The following is a 20,876-nucleotide window of genomic DNA, read 5'->3' as shown; positions in this document are numbered from 1 at the left end:
ACGTTGCTCAGTTTGGCGGGATCGTCCCATTTGTTATGAGTGCTTACCCTTTCATCTGTCGCCAGCCAGTTCTCGACGTCTACATATCTCGTCTGCGCCACTGAAAATGGCAGGGTCCCTATGGCGAGGCACACCAGAGCACAGGACTGGCTGAAGATGTGCTTGCTGGGATCATGTCTTCAGGCATGGTTGAGCGTGGGATACAGGATCGAAGTACCAGGGTTGACGTTATAGGCCAAAGCAACCTCCACTACTTGTAAAGGCGTTTATTAGTCACCGGCATTTGGGACTGACCATTGGAGCAGGGCACAAACTCTGAGCACACACGGCATTCACGGGCAAAAGCGCTGAAGATAACAAACAATTTTGAGTTAAGAATGAAATTTACTGATAATTCCACACCAATTCGGCTAGAATACGGCAGTGTGTGACACTGCTAGTAAGTCCTCTGATGCGTGAGTTTTGCTTTCAGCTACTTGGCTGAAGGCAAGGAGGTAGCTTCGTGTCTGAAGCGAGCAAACGAAGTGGTGCGTCATGTGCATGAAACGAATAGGCAGTATTGGTCATGTGGAGCACACGTTGCCGGCAGCCAATGAAAGCAGACACTGTAGAAAGAAAATTCCATCCTAATATCAGCTGTTGGGCACACAAGTTTACAACTCCGAATTGCACCTAATGCAGAAGTCTATAAACATAGACATGAGCAGTGCACATGGTGGAAGGTCATATGGTGTGCCCTTGAGCAGCAAGTTGTGTAGGTCCATCATAGGGGATGGTAACTTTCCAGAGACGTGACCACAAATTACGGTGAATAATTGACAAACTAGCACCAGTGTCTATTAATGCTTCCACATGTACTCCTTCCACTAAAAAAGATAGCATATTACATGGACGCATTGGAGGAATTTCTGTCCTGTCGTGCAATGCAGCTTTTCCTCCAAAAGCTGCATAATTTAGTTTTCTGAGTGACAGTCGGCAAATTGAGAGGCTGGTTGAAGTGGTGACGTAGAGCTATGAAAGGGTGACGGCGAGTGGCGTCTGGCAGGATGGCAGCTAGAAGCCACCTCAGACATTGCAGGGGGCGATCGGGAGCGGCCGGGACGTGGAGCATAAGGACAGCAGTGGAAAGTGGCCCCATCAGAAAAGTCGGCCTGTTCGTATGTGTCAAATCCACGATGCTTGTCTTGCTGTCGCTTGTGACAAAAACATATGATGTGGCCACGATATCCACATTAGTAGTAGATACGTTGAGTCGGATGCCATAGCGGATAGTATGGTTGAAGAAATACGCTGGTAGACATCGAAGCCAAGTGGGCCGGTGTCGGTTTTGGAGGCATTGACGCAACGTAGGCTGGGCTAACTGCGGCTACTTGTGCATATGTTGGTGGAGGCCTAGGGGGTAGAGTGTCCGTATATGCAGTACCAGCCATGGACGCCAACTCCCCCTTTACAACGTCATGCAAAATGGCACTGGAGGTGTGGGAAGTAATGGGACCTGCTGAGAAGCCTAGAGACTGCAGCTCTTCTTGTATAATTGCGGGGACCATTGCGTGCAAAGAGGGATCGGCTGTGGGTCGGTTTCAGGGATGTCTGGCGGCAGTCAGACATATTCGACTTCATCAAGGTGCTGGCACATAGATACAATATCAGCAACGGTAGCCGGGTCCATGATGGCAAACGCATTGAAAGCTGTAGTCCCAATGCCTTTGAGTATGTGGCGTAAGCTGTCTGATTCTGTCATAGAAGCGTTGATGCATTGACGAAAAGCCCGGACATCCTTTATATACGAGGTATAGGACTCGCCGAGTTGTTGCTTGTGAGTGTCAAGTGTCTTCTTCACAAGGGCGGAACGAACCGCCGGAGTACCAAAAACTTGTCGAAGCCGCTGATTGAAAGTACTCCAGTTGGTGAAGTCGATCTCGTGGTTGAAAAACCAAGTCTTCGCTACACCCCTGAGATAGAAGGATACGTTGCATAACTTCAGCTCCTCGTCTCAACGGTTAGCAGAATTCACCCGGTTGTAGTTGTTGAGCCAATCCTCCACATCTTCACCACGAAGGCCAGCGAACAGATGGGGATCACTCTGGGGCCCACTGATGATCAAAGAAGGAGATGGTGCAGCAGGTGTAGCTGAGACTGTAGATGTAGAAGTGCCGGAATGCGGAATGCTCGTCATGCAGCACACGGGGGGTACAGCTGGCACAAACGGCGACCCGAGCGAAGCTCCAGGAGGTAGAGCGGGCGACCAGAGGACAAGGGACCGAGGAGCAACCTCCACGACGTGTGACGTAGCACTTAACACGACCTTTAATACACCCTGAAGAGTTGGTGGACCGATCACACTACAGGCACAGATCAATCTCAAGATGAGTCCCCACAAACAATGATGACGAAGAATCCGATGGGATGATAATCATGCGCAGACGATGAAGAAGTGCATAAGAAATGCCCACAGTATGTATATATTGTAAGGACCTGCCAAAGAACTCCATACACATTTCCTCAGTTACAAAGCCTGCTAGCCTACCAGTCACTAGCTGCCACCTCACCGTCCAGAGACGGCATCCAAGCCTCCTCTGCAGCTCTAGGGCAGGACTCTACCGTGGATCTCATCCAAGCCATTACCAAGCTGACACAACAACTCCAGATGATGATAAACACCTTCGTAACATCAGGCGGTTGTGCCATAATTCGACCTCACAATGAGGCAGTGCTTCGGCCTCTCAATCTGCAACCCGTCTTGTCTGGGAACACCGTCCGTGCTTCCCTTGGTGAGGATATCCTCCCAGGCACTGCTTCGACCTCCAAACCACGAAGGGATACCGTCCATCCTTCCTTGGTGGTAGAACTAGCATGGTGAGCACAATGATTGCACTCTCCGTGGACACTGCCTCTGGTTCCTTGGGCAGCCTGACGGAAATGGGGCACTGCGACTTCCAGCAGCTGGCTTTCATGGAAATATTGGCGTTTTGCGGCTTTCAAGACAACACCGTCCTTTGGGTTCACGCTGTCAGTGCCTTGGGTGACCGTCATGTTTGGGCAGACCAAAAGAGATGGCTGGTTGCAGCAAAACGACTTTGCACTGCTGCGAAAGCATGGGACAGCTACGAAAGCATCAAGCAGTGGTCCAAGCCTGAATGGAGTGCAGCTCTAATAGCTGCTTTTGGCCAGCTTCCTTGTGCCTGTGGTGAGTCCAACCAGTGCCATTCTGTGCACAGTGCTCCAAGAGTTATTGCTTTGATTCTGCAGCAGACCTGCTCTGCAGCCCTCCGACAGAGAAGTCGCCCACAGAACCTCTGTGAAGCCTGCTTTTGCCACTGTGGCTCTCTAACTCTGTGTCAGTAACTGACATCCCACATTCATTACCAGAGGTTGAAACCACTTCCAATCCACAGCAGTTGGCAACGCTAAAGCCCCTCAATTTTTCAAAAGTAGCACCATTCTTAGATCTTTCCGCCACCTCGCTCACCTTGGTGCTTCCTCCTCCTCGCCTCCTGTCTCCCCAGCCTCCTCCGCTCCACCACTGGCCAATCCGTGTCACGTGGAAGCAGGCGCCGCGCTTTTGTATATTTTTTTTCTTTCCAGAGCGGAGCAGGCGCCGCGCTTTTGTATATTTTTTCTTTCCAGCACGCTCCGACCTCCATTGTTGGGCCTGTGTGACAAAAGTACGGCAGGCGGACTGACAGAATGTGTTAGCATAATAGAATGTGTTAGGGCCGAGAACTTAATTGCGATGCTGTGCTGCTGTGCTGCTGCGTCTTCGGTTGCCGCAACAGACACAGCGAGGGCAAAAAGCTTTTTTGCTTTGCCATCCGGCGGGCGCAACTCAAAAAGAAAAGTGTAGATTCACAAGATCGGGCGGGTTGACTTCGAGGAAGTGGCAAAAAACGCACGGCTTCGTGAAGTAAGTGCCACGGCTCCTCACAACCTCTTCTTTTGAGCCTAGTTGACAACTTCTGCTTCAAAAAAGTGTATGTGTTCATGCTCTGCGTGGTTTTTAGCGCATTGAAGTTAGACTTTTTTTCGAATGTGCTCTCTTTGTTTCATGTAGTTTCATCTTGCGGTGAAAGTGCATGCATCTGCAGCTGGCCTGTGACATAGAAGCAACTTTATTCTGGGTGTGTTTTGAGCTCCACCAGAAGTTAGCACATTCTCGACGCTTTTGCAAGGCTCACTATGACTTGCGGATGCAGTCTTTTACCTTCGAATGTATGCCCGCATGTACTGATTTGGTTTGTGGTGATTAACGTTTTTAACGTCCCGAAGCGACTAAAGCTATGATGGAGGTCGTAGTGGATGGCTCCGGATAACTTTATCTAGATCGCCAGGGGATGTTTAACGTGTACTTTGATCGTAAAGTCGTACGCGGGCCGGTAAATTCCTCGTTGGCATTTCATAATTCTTGCGCAGGCGCGCTAGCGCTGCTTTAGAAGTTGGCGCCTCGGCGCGATTGTATTTCTTCAATATATTTTATTTACTAGTTGTAACACCGTGTCATTATTTCGTACTATTGACGGCGCCTCCAGGGCACCAAAGCTGCAACGGGAGCACCAAAGCTAGAACCAGGGCTGGATGGGGCTCGCTGAAACCTGTGCATGCCAAGGGAGATAAGATAAGATAAGAGGTATAAGAGATATAAGATTTGTATGCGAAGACTCCCTGCGCCGCCTGCTTTATTGTAATGTCACATGCTCTTCAGAGGCCTCCGTTAGCCGTTACGTGTTCCCTCCTAGAGCAGTACTTGTAAAAAAAAAACAATCTATCGTCACGATTACCAAAGCACCCCGCAATGAAAAAAGCGGCCCTGTTGCCAGGCATTGCTGACCGCAGACATATATTATTTGGGAGCTAAAAGAGAAATATAAAAGAAACCAGCAGACAGTCAGAATCTCTCACGCGCCGGACGAACAAAAGTATCCTGCAGGTACGTAAATGAACCTACAAAACCACGTACACATACTTTAACGCTGTCAAAACCTGACGCTTTGGTAATTACGCGCGTCTTTGAGCACACCGCAGGCTTGCGTCGTGTTTTAGCAACATGAACTGTCAACGTGCGCGCACTTTACGCCTTAAATACGCCTTGAATAATAGTCCTTTTCTCTATTTCTTTCACAATTGCAACACGACATCTTTAAGGCCAGTTACCAACTGACGAAGCAAGATCTCTATTGAAAAAACTGCTCCGCAGGGCTCAAACAAGCTTTTCCGCGGATTTCCTCCCGTAGCATGTTAGCCGTCGTGTGCTACGGCAGGCCCAGCACCGGCGCCGCTGCCGTCGAGGCCGCGCCGAGCGGAGGAGGAGGGAAGTGAATGGCGCTACTTTGGGAGATTGACGGGCTTTAGGCAACGCGGCCTCCAAGCTCGCCATCAGTTGGGCACATGAAGGGGCCGGCTCTTTGGGTGATGCCATAGGCTCCATCCGAGCTTGTGGGTAACACTCAGCAGACTACCGCTTCTGCTGTGACCTACCGCCAAGTGGCTTCCGTGCTCAGGATTTTTGAAAGCTATTATGTTCAGCCTAGAGCGACGGCCACCAAAACTAAAGTTCTAAGTTTCAACCATTGGCCATCTCTCCTCGTGGACGTGCCGGGCCTGTCAACTTCTTCCAAGGTCACATCTTCGTACCGACCATAACCTAGTATCACGCCCTCATCCTTGAACAGCTCAACTGCACGCAACAGGTCATCAAGCTCCTGTAATTGAGTGCTAACAACTCAGGACCACACCAACATGTCCATAGACCCTAAGAATGAGATACTTTTGGACCCATCAGACCTACACCTCCGGACTTCGCAGCAGTCATTGGCCAAATGCAGAGACGTTCATGCCTCGCCTAGCAACATCTTGCTGAAGAGAGCCAGGGGGACCAACAAGGGTGTGATCACCATTGCTGAAGATTTGCGCAGGTCCGAGGTTATCGTCAATTGAGACCTGCCCATGCGGCCCAGATCTTTCCATCATCCACTTTTGCAGTACAGATAAAGGGCCAGTCATCTCCTGCAGATGGTGTGAACACTGGCCAGGACGGCATGGCAGCATGCAATGTTTTATCAAGATCTACCAGTTCGAGCACCTTGAGAGCGTTGTTCGGTCAGCAGCAACTCTGCAACAGCATATGTAAGTTGTGTTGCATTTTAGCCTGGATGCTTACCTCCTCATTGAAGAAGACACGTCATAGACAAGCCCGATTCATTGAGACTGACTGTGATCAATGCAACAAACCATGTTTAGTGCTACGAACAGCGGTTATGCATCAAGGATTTCCTGCCGCCTTTTCCCAACAGCGACGGGCTAATCATCTTCGAGGCCAGCAACCATAGTGCAGCACTCAGTGCCACCCACCAGAGAAGCTGGTTGCACATGCACTGAACAGCTCAATGACGACAAATTCTATTTCCCAGTCTTGTCGACTATGGTTTTAACCACCGATGCATCCGCACAACCACCAGAACCATCTTTGGCAGCGTGGCAAGTCACAGCATGGTGCCACAGCATGTGTAATGATTCTCACGAAGACAAAGACCCCCACGTTGGCTTGGGTGCTCGGATTGCAGGCACAAGGAGAGAGAGGAAAAAGTAAACCAGGCATTCTACGCAATAACCTTTTGTCTGCTTCTCTCTATTGCAACATACAGGGTGGCCCAACTAATTTTAACCAGAGTTTAAAAATATGCAAATGCCACATAGCTGGACAGAACAAACGTAATGTTGTTTGCCGTCGCTTGGAGATACTAAAGTTACTTTTTAATTCCACCTAATTAGATAACTAGTCTTAATTAATCAACTTCTCAAATATTATAATTAGTTGAAAAGTGTCAATGACAAAATTGTTGAGTGACATGAAAAACTCCCGATAAGGCTTTCTGTTGCTCAACACGTGCTACATAAAAGTGCTTTTCTGAGCTAAAAGAAGCCCGCAAATGCATGCAAAATTGCTATGCCACTGGCCGCTCAAGGCACTTTGCGTGTATTCCCAGGCTTCTTTCACTCTTGGAAAAACACTATTATGTAGCACACATTGAGCAACGGAAAGCTGTATTGGGAGTTTTTCATGTCGCTCTACAATTTTCTCATTGACACTTTTCATCTGATTATAATATTTGAGAAGTTGATTAATTAATTAAGACCAATTATTTAATGAGGCAGAATTAAAAAAAATAATTTGAGTATCTCCAAGCGACAGCAAACAACATTATCTTGGTTCTGTACATCTACACGGCATTTGCATGTTTTTAAACTCTGGCTAAAATTAGCTGGGACACCCTATATATATATATATATATATATATATATATATATATATATATATATATATATATATATATATATATATATATATATATATATATATATATATATATATATATATATATATGTAAATGCACTAAAGACGAAGGGTTTTGCGTCAGACCCAAAGGTATAACATTCAAAGAAGAAAAATGACGAACGTTATGGCATATATTATTACTTACGTTTCGGCCGGGTCCTTCGTCGGGGTAACGAAGGCCAGTCCTCCAGCCGAAACGTCAGTAAGAATATGTGCCGTAACGTTCGGCTTTTTTTCTTTTTTGAATGTTACACACACGCACGCACACACACACACACACACAGGGTGTCCCAGCTAATTTGTTGGGACATCCTGTATGTGCCACTGGATGTATGTGCTAAGGATGTATGTACATCCTTAGAAATTCATAGACACATAAATCGGAGCTAACAGAATATGTACTGTGGGAGTAACCTGAGCAAAGCGGAACAGCACTAGAGTGCACTCTTGCACTTTTGCAAGTGTGACTTCAAACCTCAAAGCAAGGCCTCATGGCCCTTTAATGGAAGGCAGCTTTTCAAGGGGTGCAATTAATGCTGTCATGGTTAATTGTGCAGTTCTAACCGCTTTCTCATTGGGCACAAAGCCTTTAATTTAATATGGGCACAAGCCATGTAGGACAACTACCCAAACTGTGGTTTCTTTCTTTTTACTGGCTTCTTTTTTATACTGCACTATCTTTAGTATCGGCCTGCAAAAATGGCCAGATACATAACAAAGCTTGGTTGAGAGAGACATGAATGCTTCACATTAAGAGCTTGGTCTCTCGCCATCTTCTGACAACAATGGCAATAGCACCAGCTCTAGTGATGGGCAGTTGCTTGGCCCCTGTCAACACTATTTTGGGGGTAGTTCCAGGGCAGTGGATGCTTTTGTTTTATTCGGTAACCAACATTTCTTTAACATCATAACTCACAAGAGTAGCTCTTCAGTACCCTTTCAGGGGTGGGAGTGTGCAGGCTTGCTCCATGAAAACATTGTTGGTGCCAAAATGCATCTGCCAGGTACTTAAGTGTGGTGGTAAGTTAGATGTAAGAAGTATTATGGAAAATTGGCAGGAATAAAGAAAACCTCTTTGTTCCAGAAATTTTATTGTAACAGTATTTGTTATGCAGGAAACTCACTTCGTTATGAGGGAACTGACATGTTGTGCAATGAAGGTATAGAGGCATTTATGTGCACCAAGCAATAATCGCATTATACTTGTATAGCCTGTTACTGCTGTTAAGAATTCCACCTTTTCTTCGCAGGAAATATATAATGTAACTTTATGTTGTTCAGGAAACAGTGATAAGCCCACACATCCTGGACTTCCTGGAACAAGCACTTGAAGCCATACCCATGCAGCAGGCTGCAAAAGCATCACCTGTGGCATCAGTTGGTAAGGACTAAATTGTGCATTTTAGCGTTGCCTGGCTCATTTGTGGCCCCATATAGTGCTGTGCAAGTTTGTCCACGTTTTGAATGCCAGGTTTTGTTGCCTGTTAGTGGCCAGTTACTAGCCCCTGTTGCATTTTTTACAAGCATTAAACATTTCATATGGTTCGATTTCATGGCACATCTGTACAAGCTACTGTTACGCTTGCCCTATTAGGAACGTCTGAGAGCAGTGCATCTTGTCCTGTTTCCTCACTTTTTATGCATAAATGTCTGGCTCTGCAATGATAGCGCTTAAGCGTTGCATCGTAGGTTGTGACAACAGCCTTGCAAACACGGCAAAGACGTTGCAGCCAGTGCGTTACAATGCAAAACTTCTAGTATATGGGCACAAGACGCTTCCAGTACATGCTTCTGGTTTTACCGAAATAAACGCTTCCACATTCCATGTAATCCAGGTAGAGTAACTGCCTACGATACAAGTCACTATTTCAAGAGATTTTCACCCTGTACCACAAATATCTAAGTTTTTATAATCACAGGTAGTGCACAGTAGTGCAATCAAGCAAAATAACATCCTGCAACTTATCAGTTTTAACTCTCTCTACAGCAGTTTCGTTCTTGATGGGATGTAGCTGGCAGTTAAATGCGGTCCGATTTCGAGAATCATTTGCAACAATTTCGTGGTCTTAGGGCCCAGTTTTTTCTGATCACTTTCTACTGAGTTTGAGCCCTGACCTATGCCCTATGACCTATGATTTACCTATGATTGGATATCAATAGTAGCAACATTGACCACCCATCCACCATAATAGCACAATACCAGCAGCAAGGGCTTGGCAGAAATAGCAAGTACCTATTAACATAGGTAATGGCCAACCAGCAAAAGCAGTGATGGCTGTTGTCTTCTAAGCGGCAGTCCTTGCATTGTTCCTCTTGACGAGTGATCGCTAGTGATGTCACACTTGTTCTGGCATAATGTCCAGGGCCATCCAAACTTTCATTTCCACAAACATTGAAGAAGACAGGAAATTGGGTTCTTCTGTCTCCTTCTGGATGTCGCAGAAATGCAGTAGAACCCATCTCATGATGACTGTCAAAGGTAATGCATTCAGTATTCAATTAACTTAGCGACACAATGTATTGGCACCGTCAAAACGAATTGTGTATGAGGCATGTACTGCAACAGGATTCCTCTTTCACGCTTCGCTAAAAACAACCAGCACCATCTAGTGCCGCTGCTGTGAGATCTGCTTGTTTCCTCTGAAATGCATGTTACACTGGTACATGCGGGCGGTGAGAAACGTGTCATGCAGCAATCGAGCTCCTCTTTCGCACTACTTTCTGAGCATGTTGCACCATCTAGTGGCACTGCCAAGAAGTCCAAGCATGGCCTCTGAGAGGAGAAACGTAGCGTGCCGATGTCTGCAAACACTGAGAATTGGTCACTCGCTTGCCGCACAATCAGTGGCACATACTCAGTGACCCAAGTTGGTGATAGGTTCATTGAAGAGGGACTTCAACTGGGAGGCTCACAAAGATGCTAAAGAATAAGTTAAGGACCGCATAAAGAGTGCTGGAACGAAGAATGTTAGGCGTAACGTTAAGAGACAGAAAGAGAGAAATGTGGATCAGAGAGAAAATGATTAAAGCCGATATTCTAATTACCATTAAGAGAAAAAAAAAGGGGAGCTTGACTTTCTGTGGTTCCAACTTAATCATTCATTTTCTAAGAAGTTATTTGTTTCTAATGTATTATCACACCTAGTTGAATTTTATTGCTAAATAGTAATTTATTATTTGGTAAAGCTCTTTTCTCTCACCCTGAGCTTTCAATGTGTGTGCAAACATAGTCTTTGCTTTCATTTCCCAATTTTACTTTTAACCAAACATGTGTTATGGATACAGCTCAGTTTATTTTTGGCTGTTTTTTTTTCTTTTGCTCATTTTTTGTTACTTGTTCTTCAAATGTCCAAACCATATATCTTAGTTCCTGTTTTCTGGGAAAGCTAGGCTCACAACATTCACTATGCATGCCTTCTTGCACATGTAAATCCTTTTCACTTTTGTCTCCCCTATTTTTTATCCCCTATTTTTCTTTCCCCTACTTGTTGTCTTGCTATCACAGCTAAATGCTGTCAGGATAGATGTACACATGGCGGTGGCGTTGCGATTTTAGCAAAAGACGACATTAAGACCACACCCCTACCTAACATTACCAGTGCAGAAGCACTGTTTTGTAGGATCACGATCGGCGTATATTCCCTTTATGTTGGTACAATGTACAGAGCACCGAATTCTGGCCCGGAGCCATTACATATATTGTCTGATTACATGCAGCATCACCTTCAAGGGGACAAAAAGGTTGTCCTTACGGGGGATTACAATCTACCAGGTATAAAATGGGATTCGTACAATGCTGGTGTTGTCGATAAGGACGGCACTGAGGCGATACTTGATATGGCCTTCAATAGTGGTTTAAAGCAAATCATTCAGCAACCTATACATGTCACTTCGTCGAGCAGCACAATTCTTGATCTAACTTTTGTGAGTGAAAACATTCCTGTAGAGAACATATCATGGGAAATTATTGACGGAATTTCGGACCACAAGGCAACCAAATGCTGTCTATCACTGTTGTCGTCAGCATGCTCAGAAAAATTGATCACACGAATATATGATTGGAAAAACGCAGATGATGTCAGCATTCTTGACCTTTTTGATTATCACTACCCCAATTTTTCTTGTCTTTTCCATGATAATTCTGTGACAGTAGATGAATTATGGGCGAAATTTAAGACCATTGTACAGCAATGTTTATCAAAGTTTGTACCCATGAAAAAAAAAAAAGAAAGTGCGCAAAAGAAACCCTTGGATCACAAGGAATATAATACATATGAAATGTAAAATGTCAAGGCTGAGGAAACTTAAGAATAAGACATCAAATCCCTGCTACTCTGAGAAAATTAGCAAATTGGCACATGTGTTGAGAGCAGCGATAAAACAAGCAAAGCATACATACAAAGACATCACACTCAGCAACTTCATCAAGACGGCTCCTCAAAAATTTTGGAGATATTTTAACGCGAACATGCATAAGCAAAACAATTTGCCACCTAAGGATGCTTTCCAAAGAGCAAATCAGTTCAATAACTATTTTAAATTCATTTTTACACAAGACAACGGAACATCACCAGATTTAAACCATCAGCCGAGGGGAATCGGCGACATACTTGGTGATTTTTTTCTAGAATACTTGAGGGCATGCCACTAAACTTATATTCTGCAATGAAGGTGCATATATGTAATGTCACATATTATTGCGCTATGTGCCTGTAACTCCTTGTGTCTGAATCCCACAAAACTACCTTTATTAGTTTCCTCACTTGCACTTGGGGGTGGGGGGCACTTCAGTGGCTGCTCCTTCTGCCTAGGTTATTTCACGCTGCTGTCTTTGCAAAATGCATAATGTTCCTCATTATTGCTATTGCTTTCACTTATTGCATTAGCACATAATTATTGCTTTTCCTTTTGTCATTACTGATGTACACTGGGCTCTTTTTCTTAATGCCGCAGTGCATTGGATGTTTCAAATAGGCATCCAGCAGTATTTATTGACATATCAAAATGAAAATAATAAGCATGGTTTTCGCTACTGTGTGCCTGTAGGTTCTGATAACTTCATTGTCAGTGGTAATCTGGCCCAAAGTGTACTTGCACATCAAAATCATAAAAAGCCAACAAACACTGACACCAAGGACAATATAGGGGAAATTACATGTGCTTAATAAATGAAATAAAGAAACGATAAAAAAATTAAAATGAAAGTGGATGGTAAAACAACTTGCCGCAGCTGGGGAATGATCCCACAGCCGTCGCATTTCACGAAAGGTGGTTAACCCCCCTTTCTTCTCATTTATTACACATCAGAATGTAATTTAGTATGCATATGATGCTACATGGGTTGCAATCAACACTGTTGCCATCAGTCTCGTGCTCTTTCTTTACACTGAGCACCTTACTATGAATCAGAACGAAACCAATGCTTGCTGCACCTGCCATACTGTATAGATGTAGCACCATGGGCAATGTATAAAACAAAGCAAAGCAGGTATCAGTTGCAGTGTTTCAGTTGTATGCTAGTGTAGTGGACAGGCCTTCTGTTCCTACACAAGCACAGTTATTGTGTGACACAATCGCAGTGCTCCATGGTTGCCACACTCTGGTCCAAATGAAGCAGTAATTCAGGTTTCATACCAGAGATGATGCATAGATTGTACCAGAGGCAGAAACAAAAAGCATTTAATTCTTGAGCCCTTTTGCTGCCCTTGCAGTGTTGCGTGCCTTGTTCTCGCAGATGGAGGCCTGGTACTAGAAGAGAGCCAGTATGGCTCTTTTCCGGTGGACGTCATTGTCTACTTCCGCATGCAGCCATCCATCTTGCGCTTCAGCTGCTTGCCTGTGTCGCGAGTAGAATGCCTGTTGCGGCTTCCCTCGGTTGACCTGGCCTTCTCGTCCAAACGGGCCGATGAGGGGCCAGTGGGTGGCCTGTCAGCCACGGGTTGCCTGGCCGACTTCTCCCTCTACATTTTCCACCCATATGGTGGAGCCAAAAAGATGGCTGCCACAGCTGACGCTTCCCCACTGGCTGTCACAGAGCGCAAGGACTCATTGTCACTGCAAGTGGAGTTTGTCAAGGTGTGTCTTCGCCATTCACTGACCCTTAAGCAAAACAACTTGAAACATTCCTTTGGTAGGGGAGCATCAAAGACCAGTTTTGAGTGGGCCCGACAAATGCTATAATTCGTAAATGCCAGCAGTGCCTCTTGAGGTGTTTCTGCACATCCTGCATATAATGTCTTTTATCTAGACCTCCTAGATTTAGTGCAGTTGGTACCTGGTGAAGCCATAGAAGTGGGGATGAGTAGTAGCCACTGCAGTTGCAGTCAGACAGTGTCACAACACATGCATGGTGACCCCATAGCTTGAGAGGAGGAGATGGGCTGAGATAAAACAAGAGGCTGCTGTGACTACTACACCACTCCAAGGCTGCTTGTACTAATAGGACTTTATTGACTCCTGTATAGCTAGTACTTGGCGTCAGCCCAATGTTAGTGATGAAGGAGTTGTTGCTGTGCAATGGTCTTGGTTTCATAGAGGGTCTGTTTATTTAAATAGTCCCCCAGCAGGTTGGGGCATTTTAGACAGACAAGCGCAGCAGATACATCATGGGCCGACAATCCTGTGTGCTAAGTATTACACTGCTGCACGCTGCAAAAACAGCTGTAATTTCAAACTGAATGCCATGTGCCCTCCCTCTCGATGGAGCCCCATTCCCAGCCAGAGAGGCAAGGTCACATCACAAATGCCTCTGTGTAAGATGCACTCCCTGCAATGTCACTCACCATGACACATGAATTTGATAAACCACCCAATGCAGAATGTGAAATTCCACCACTGCAAGCGCCATTCCACAGAAAGAAATGCAGAGCAGAAAAAAGAGAGAAACCATCTACCAAGTGTTGACGCTAAATAAGACGAGGTCGATGCACATGGGGGTTGAAATTAATTGATGATTGAATGTTGATTATGCAAACACGATACGATTAACAAATTTGGGCGAGACCGGCCTCGCGGGTTTCGGCCGTTTTCATGGTATGGCGGGCGCGTCCTTTGGCGAGACGAGCTTTGCTTCCGTCGGCACTCTCACTGCCCTGTTAAACAAGCGCGGCCTCGGAGCCGTTGCATTTTCTTTTTTCAGCGTCGACTCCTTCCTTGAGATGCGGCCATGCAACGGCATATTGCCGTTACGAACTACGAGATACTGTGTATAGTGCCAGGGCTACATCAAGGCCATCGCGCCGCTTTTGTGTCTGTGCATGCTCAAGGATGACAGCGCACATGCGTACTCAGATGTACCCACATGCCCAAGGCTCAGGCGAGCGCACTTGCATGGCCCAGCTCTCCTCCATCCCGAACTCTAGAGTACCTCAACGTCCTCCTCATCCACTGCTCCACGAAGTGCCAGGCAAGGCAAGCTTTGGGGACATCCTTTCGAACTCGGGCACATCGCGCCATCTGTATTGTGAATGGTATATGCATGTGGCCATTGCATATTGTGGGAATGCGCGACTCTCGCGCGTCCCCAGATATCTTGTTTTCGCCCATCTCCTGCAATCCCGCTTCGCCGCGTGGCCTGCGTGACGCCCACGGCGGTCGATGTGGTTGAAGCGCAGCGCGAGAGATGGCGCGAGTGTTGCGCTGCTACCGGCGGGGTTAGTTGGGTGCGGGAGTGGAAGGTGCTGGCTCTGGGATTCGAGATCGTCAAGCCGTGCAGACGTCCCGCGCGGGCGCTGACCCATGCTCCTGCGAGACCGCCTCGTGTGGCCTGCCTTCGAACGCGCCACCATTCGCTTGACCGTACGCGCGAACGACCAGGCGTTGGGATCCAGCATGGGGCGAACATATTCGCTCGCTATCCGGTCGCGGTGAGTCGGACTTCTAGATTTGTCGCGCGCCTATCGGCATGTTTTGTGGATAGCAACTCGGCTAGCAGGCATTGATCTGTGAAAGGTGCAATAAATGCCCTTGTGATTGTTTGCGCTACTGTGTTGTCGTTCCTTTTTCCCAAGAGCACGGAGGAGAACCCCCACAATATACGTCTGATTACTTTCTTTTTTTTTATTGCTTTACTGGCACCACACAAAATATTTTATATTCATTTAGAAATAGGAAAATATTCTACATTTGATTTAATATTCAAGGGTTACGTTTCTTGAATATTCTATTCATTTAGTTTTGCAAGTTACACTATTCGAACACCTTTAATGTCTAATTTAAACGTAGAGTGCTTAGTTGGGGAACACATCAGCTAAGTGTATGCAGTGAAAGCTACATGTCATATCAGCCGGCCAGGCATTGACTGCACATTACAGAGAGAAAAAGGCATAGCTTATTGTTGCAAAAGCCCTCTGGCAACCCTTTCAAGGAATGGACACCATGCATCGGAGGATTAGCAAGAAGCAGTAGTGAGACACGCAGTTAGTTCTCGTGCAACCTGTTGTTTCTGACACGACGTCACTGGGCTGCGACAAGGTAATATAACTCTCTTGCTGCCCTGTGTCAGATAATGGCACCTGGTCCCCTTTTTTAAACACTTGCCCTCATGCTCAAGACTGGTGCAACGTTGGCTGTGCAAGGCAGATGCTCACACCACCAAATGCCCCCGCACGGTCTTGCCATTGCTGCACTTATCTACTGGTACTATTTAGTTTTAGCTCTTGTGGTTCACTGGCAGCTAATGCAGGGTTCAGTTGTGCACGTGATGATGGTGTCAGGTTTTGGACGCACTTTAGATGCTTGTTAGCTTCCTGGTGTGTTGCTTAATAAAAGAGCCTTGCAAATGACTTCTTCCTACTTATGCACAGGTCAACATGAGCCGTAGCCGTCACATTGGTGTGGACAATGGCCGAGCCTTGATCCGTTTCTCAGCGCTGTGTGATGTTGGCTCTGCCTCATTTAAGTATGACATGAGACGTCTGACAGAGATTCTAGCTTTCCCCAAAGCCTGGTATCGACGTAGCATCGCTCGCCGCATGTTCCTAGGAGACCCCGCCACTGCAGGCTCAGCTTTTGGTGACCAAGGTGAGTGCACTTCTCGTTCTTTGTCTTGTCATTCCTTTGCGTTCGGTATTCTTTGTCACACACATATATATATGTACATCTTCTCTGCAAGCCGAAGACTCAGCCGAAACAAGTAGCAGCAGTGGAACCCTGTCCCCAAGTCGGGCTGATTCATTCCCCTTTGGAAGCTTGGAGCTTGGCTCACCTGAAGAGGAAGCAGGTGATGTGCTCTCTACATTTCAATTCTTCTAAAATAGTGGCTTTGCAAGAAGTAAGCACTTTCAGTAAGAGATAATTTTTTATAGAAGAGGCCTGAGCTAGTATGGTCTGGTATGCTACTCTAGACAGCGTGATTTTTGTCACCCCCAACCCCTCCGGCGGTAGCCGCAGTGGCTGAAGCAAATGTGGTTCACACGATGCCAGAACTTAACTGCGCACTTTATTCTGTGGACAAATGAGTACAATCATATCACTTGACTGCATGGAGCTGTATGCTCACAATAATAACACTATCGACTCTGTAGCGCATCCGTAGGAAAAAAGGGGAAAGAAAAAGAGTGATTATGATGAGGAAAGAAAGAAGTGTGTACAGGCGTGGCCATTGCTAGTGAGAACACGATGCCCATGGCATTGCTACATGGAGTGCCCCACTGCCTTCGTCTCATGAAGTCTTGCGGCACAGGTGCAATCAAAGCGATTGGCAAAAAAGCCCAGCGAGTCATCTGCTATGGTAAGTCGTCTGCCATGACTTCGTGTGGCACCAGTGGTGCCTTTCCATAGAGCGCTGCCATAGGCTTTTGTGTTCCCGCTAGCAGTGGCCGCGCCTTTATGTGAACCACATCTCTCCACATAGCTGTCTTTACTGCTGCGGAGTCACACCAGGGGCCAGAATAGCAATTTCTGATAACTCGTAAAGATGTCTTATTGTTGATGTAGTATTTGCTTGCTAGCTTTCCTATTAGGAGAGTCTCTTAAGAGATGTTGGTTTTGTGCGATTTCATGTACAATTTCTCTACAAAGATTTGTCTAAAAGTGATGCAGGAAATGTTTGTTATATTTTATACATTTGGAAAGTACTTGGAGGACGTTACATCTAGAAAGCACATGTACATAGAAAGTTTATAAGCTTAAGTAGTGAGCATATGTATGACCGCATAAAGAAAGCAATGATAACAAACTCTAATGTCACATCATTCATCGTGCTACTGTGCTACACATGCTGGGGAGTCTTCTGGCATTGCATAACAAGAATGTAGCACGCTATCATTAACTTAGGTACATAGAAATCAAGATATACGTACAGTACGGTCTACTCTTATTAAAGGGAGGTCCCAATTAGCATGCCGGCACTGATTACAGCTCACTTCTAGTATATGGTCTGGAAAACATTTTTTTGCCAATAGAATGTCAAATAGAACCAAGGGCTTTCTCCCTTTGAAGCTAAAGAATTAGCAACATTATGCTAATGAGGTTCTCAGTTTGATAGTCGACCTGTATTTTATGGCAGTCTTTTATTGCATAGAAAGTTTTGCTTTTCACTTTTCGTTCAAGATATAGAAGGGCTTTCCCATCTTTGGAGTAGGTGTGCTATCGTAAGGTTAATTTGTGCAACAAACAAACGTGCGGACTGCACATCACGGGTCTCAATCACTGCTCCATGCATAGCCATCGTTGGTGCTGTGCGGGTGAATCGCTGTCAGCACCAACGGTAAAGAGCAGGCGTCTTTTCATTGTCAGGTGTGATTATTTGCCACTTGTCAAAGCTTCTGAAATGGCAGGTTCGCTTCTGAAAGCTTCAAAGCTTCTGAAAGTCATGGCAGGTTCGCACAGAGCAGCCCCTTCCCTCTCCCTTCCTCTTTTAGCTGCCATGTTTCAACATGATCTGCGTACCTCTTGGGGGCTAATCGGCCCGATCTTCGCACTTATCGAAATATGCGCTGCTTTTGTTGCTGTTTCCTCTGCCCGCATCGCATTATCATTTTGATCAGCGTGGGCAAACCATGTACTGGCAGAGGCGGCCCTGGCCAATGCACCACCATTCTGCGAATTGCATGCGCTCCCCGCCATCAGCAAGCGAGCGCATATAGTGGGGCAGAAGCGTTCACAGAGACAAAGTATGCTACAGTGTCAGCCGGGACGGCCTGTCCATGGTGGACTTGGAGCTTTTGTACCCAAAATAACCAAGCGAGGCACTCACTTGCACGGCATCGAGTACAAGGGGCATCCACGATGCATGTGGCATTCGGCACTGCAGGGGTCTCTACACCAAATATACCGATTATTTGAAATGTTTAATAGTAAATATTAGATTTGAGAATTGAGTTATTCAAATGTTCACTGTTCAATTCGATAATATTCGAGTATTTGCACACCCCTAAGTCAGAAAGCTTTAGGTATAACAGTAAGGGACGGGAAGACTATGGTGTGGATTAGAGAGGAAATGAGGACAGCCATTTTTCTCATTGAGATTATGAGGATGAAATAGAGCTGTGCAGGCATATAATCGGGGTCTAATATAGATTTGCGAAATAGGTAATAAGGAAAGGAAGTACAGTTGAGGACTGTAGAGAGCTAGGTGCTGTTATGAAATTGGGAAATTTGCAGGCATGAGATGGTGTCAGCTGGTGCATGACTGGGAGTGACCTTTGTCTTGTAGTGGACATAGCATCATAGGTTGTGATGGTTAATTATTATTTTTTGTGTATGTGCATTCCTTGTTTACGTGCTTGCTTCCAAATTCTCTTGTGTTGTAGAAGTGAATTTACTCAAAAGTTAGTGCATTTCCTGTGCTTTGTATAATCTTGTGCACTGTTTTTACATAAAGGACCCCTCACCTTGTTTGGGCATTGCAAATAGACAAGCATGGTGCCTATGTCACACAGTGACAATTGTGTCTACAAAGTATGGCACCAATGTATGCTTCAAAAACTAGCTGAAAATCCAAACAAGAACCCGCATACAGTTATTCTTGGAGGAGCCACTCAGCTAGCCAGTGAAACAGTGTCACATGTGTTGGTGCTTCTGCATCACACGCATGATGCCTCCAGTGTGCCAACACAGCAGTGAGATTTAAATCCTGTGAAACGCAGAGCATCTAGAACCACCTCTACAGACACACTGTGCAGCAAGAGAAAAAAAAATAGAGCTGAGAGGGTCATGGCAAAAAGCAAAGGCTCTGACGAGAGAAAGCGGAGAGGATAGGCAATTGGAGAGGGTAGCGTTTGTTGCAACATGGTTTCCAGCGCGAAAAAAACTAGCGTTTCTTCCTGTCCCATCTGTTTTTTCGTTAAGTTTTTTCTAACATTGATTGAATTTCTTATCGATGGCGCATATTTAAAAAAGTGAGAGGCCCTTTACGCCTTGCACCAGCTAGTTCAAGAGCTGTTCAAGAGCTAGTTCAAGAGCTAGTTCAAGAGCTTCAGGCTAGTTGGTCCGTCTTGCTGGGATGCCAAGTAGCGCTAAATAATACAAGGACAGACATAAGAATGACAACATAGAATATTGATTAGTAGATTTCGAATCGAATATCAGAAAATTTTTGCAAAATTTAATGCTTAATATTTTCAGCAAGAAAATACGTTGCTGCACATGCTCCTAACATTGCATAACAAGAATGTAGCGAGCCATCAGTAACTTAGGTAGGTACATAGAAATCAAGACTTATGGTAGGGTCTATTTTTATTAAAGAGAATACCAAATTAATATGCCACCACTGATTATAGCTCTTCTAGGATATGAAGATCTGGAAAATATATCTTTATTAATTAATCTGTTGAATAGAATCAAGTGCTTTCCTTTTCTCTGAAACTAATGAATTAGTGTAAGGCCCATCTGCACGACAGACGAAGGAGCCGCGCATCACAGGACTTGATCACCGCTCCGCTTGTGGCCGACGCCTACATGCTTTTCATTTGTGAGGTGGTTTTTTTGGCTTTCTGAGTGTCGCACAGCTACTGTGAAAAGATCTGCATGAATTTGGCACTGAACCATAACTTTATTTGCTGAGACCCAATGAATCAGCACTGATTAGGCCTAATGGCTTAGGAAGTGTGGCCGTGATGATAATTTGCCGTTAGCTGATGTGGTAACAAGCCACAAGCCCGTTGCAGAATGTTTGTACGGGTGGCTTATCAGTGATTAGTCCAGAGATCATGCATGAAGGTTAGTTTGAAACTTTCATACAGGTAGCTCATCATGATTGGTCCTGGGATCATGCGTGTGGACTGAATTGACAGCTGTCGAAGCAGCATTAAAGTTCGTCGCCACATATCCAACACGATCTATGTGCCTATCGGCGGCTAATTGGCCTGTTCTTCTCACATGCTTTCGTACTTTACAAGATATGCGCTGCTTTTGTTGTCATTCCCTCTGTCCTGCATTATCATTTGGATTGGTCCTGTCGATTCAGGCAAACCTTGTACCGACAAAAGTGGCCCTGTCCAACACGATGCTGTTCTGCGAATTGCAGTTCGGGCATCATTCCAACCTTGAGGAGCGCTTGTAATGACAAAGTCCATTACCGCATAAGCCACGGCGGCCCATCCAT

The 20,876-nt window shown here is 45.6% G+C and overlaps 1 protein-coding gene across 5 annotated transcripts in view; it reads left to right on the top strand.

Moving 5' to 3' along the window:
• The window catches only part of tweek (transmembrane protein KIAA1109 homolog tweek), a 703,556-nt gene that overhangs the window by 588,845 nt on the left and 93,835 nt on the right, over positions 1-20,876 (top strand). For all 5 annotated transcript variants that reach the window (XM_075687924.1, XM_075687922.1, XM_075687923.1 and 2 more), the window contains 4 exons: positions 8,612-8,711; positions 13,065-13,405; positions 16,135-16,351; positions 16,443-16,550. In XM_075687924.1, the coding sequence (XP_075544039.1) occupies positions 8,612-8,711; positions 13,065-13,405; positions 16,135-16,351; positions 16,443-16,550 (766 nt within the window). The remainder of the gene's footprint in view (positions 1-8,611; positions 8,712-13,064; positions 13,406-16,134; positions 16,352-16,442; positions 16,551-20,876) is intronic.

Source organism: Dermacentor variabilis, chromosome 4 (assembly GCF_050947875.1).
Source record: "Dermacentor variabilis isolate Ectoservices chromosome 4, ASM5094787v1, whole genome shotgun sequence".
In the NCBI taxonomy this organism is placed as follows: domain Eukaryota; kingdom Metazoa; phylum Arthropoda; class Arachnida; order Ixodida; family Ixodidae; genus Dermacentor; species Dermacentor variabilis.
Note: the sequence above shows the minus strand (reverse complement) of the source record. Positions and strands in the feature narration are given on the sequence as shown.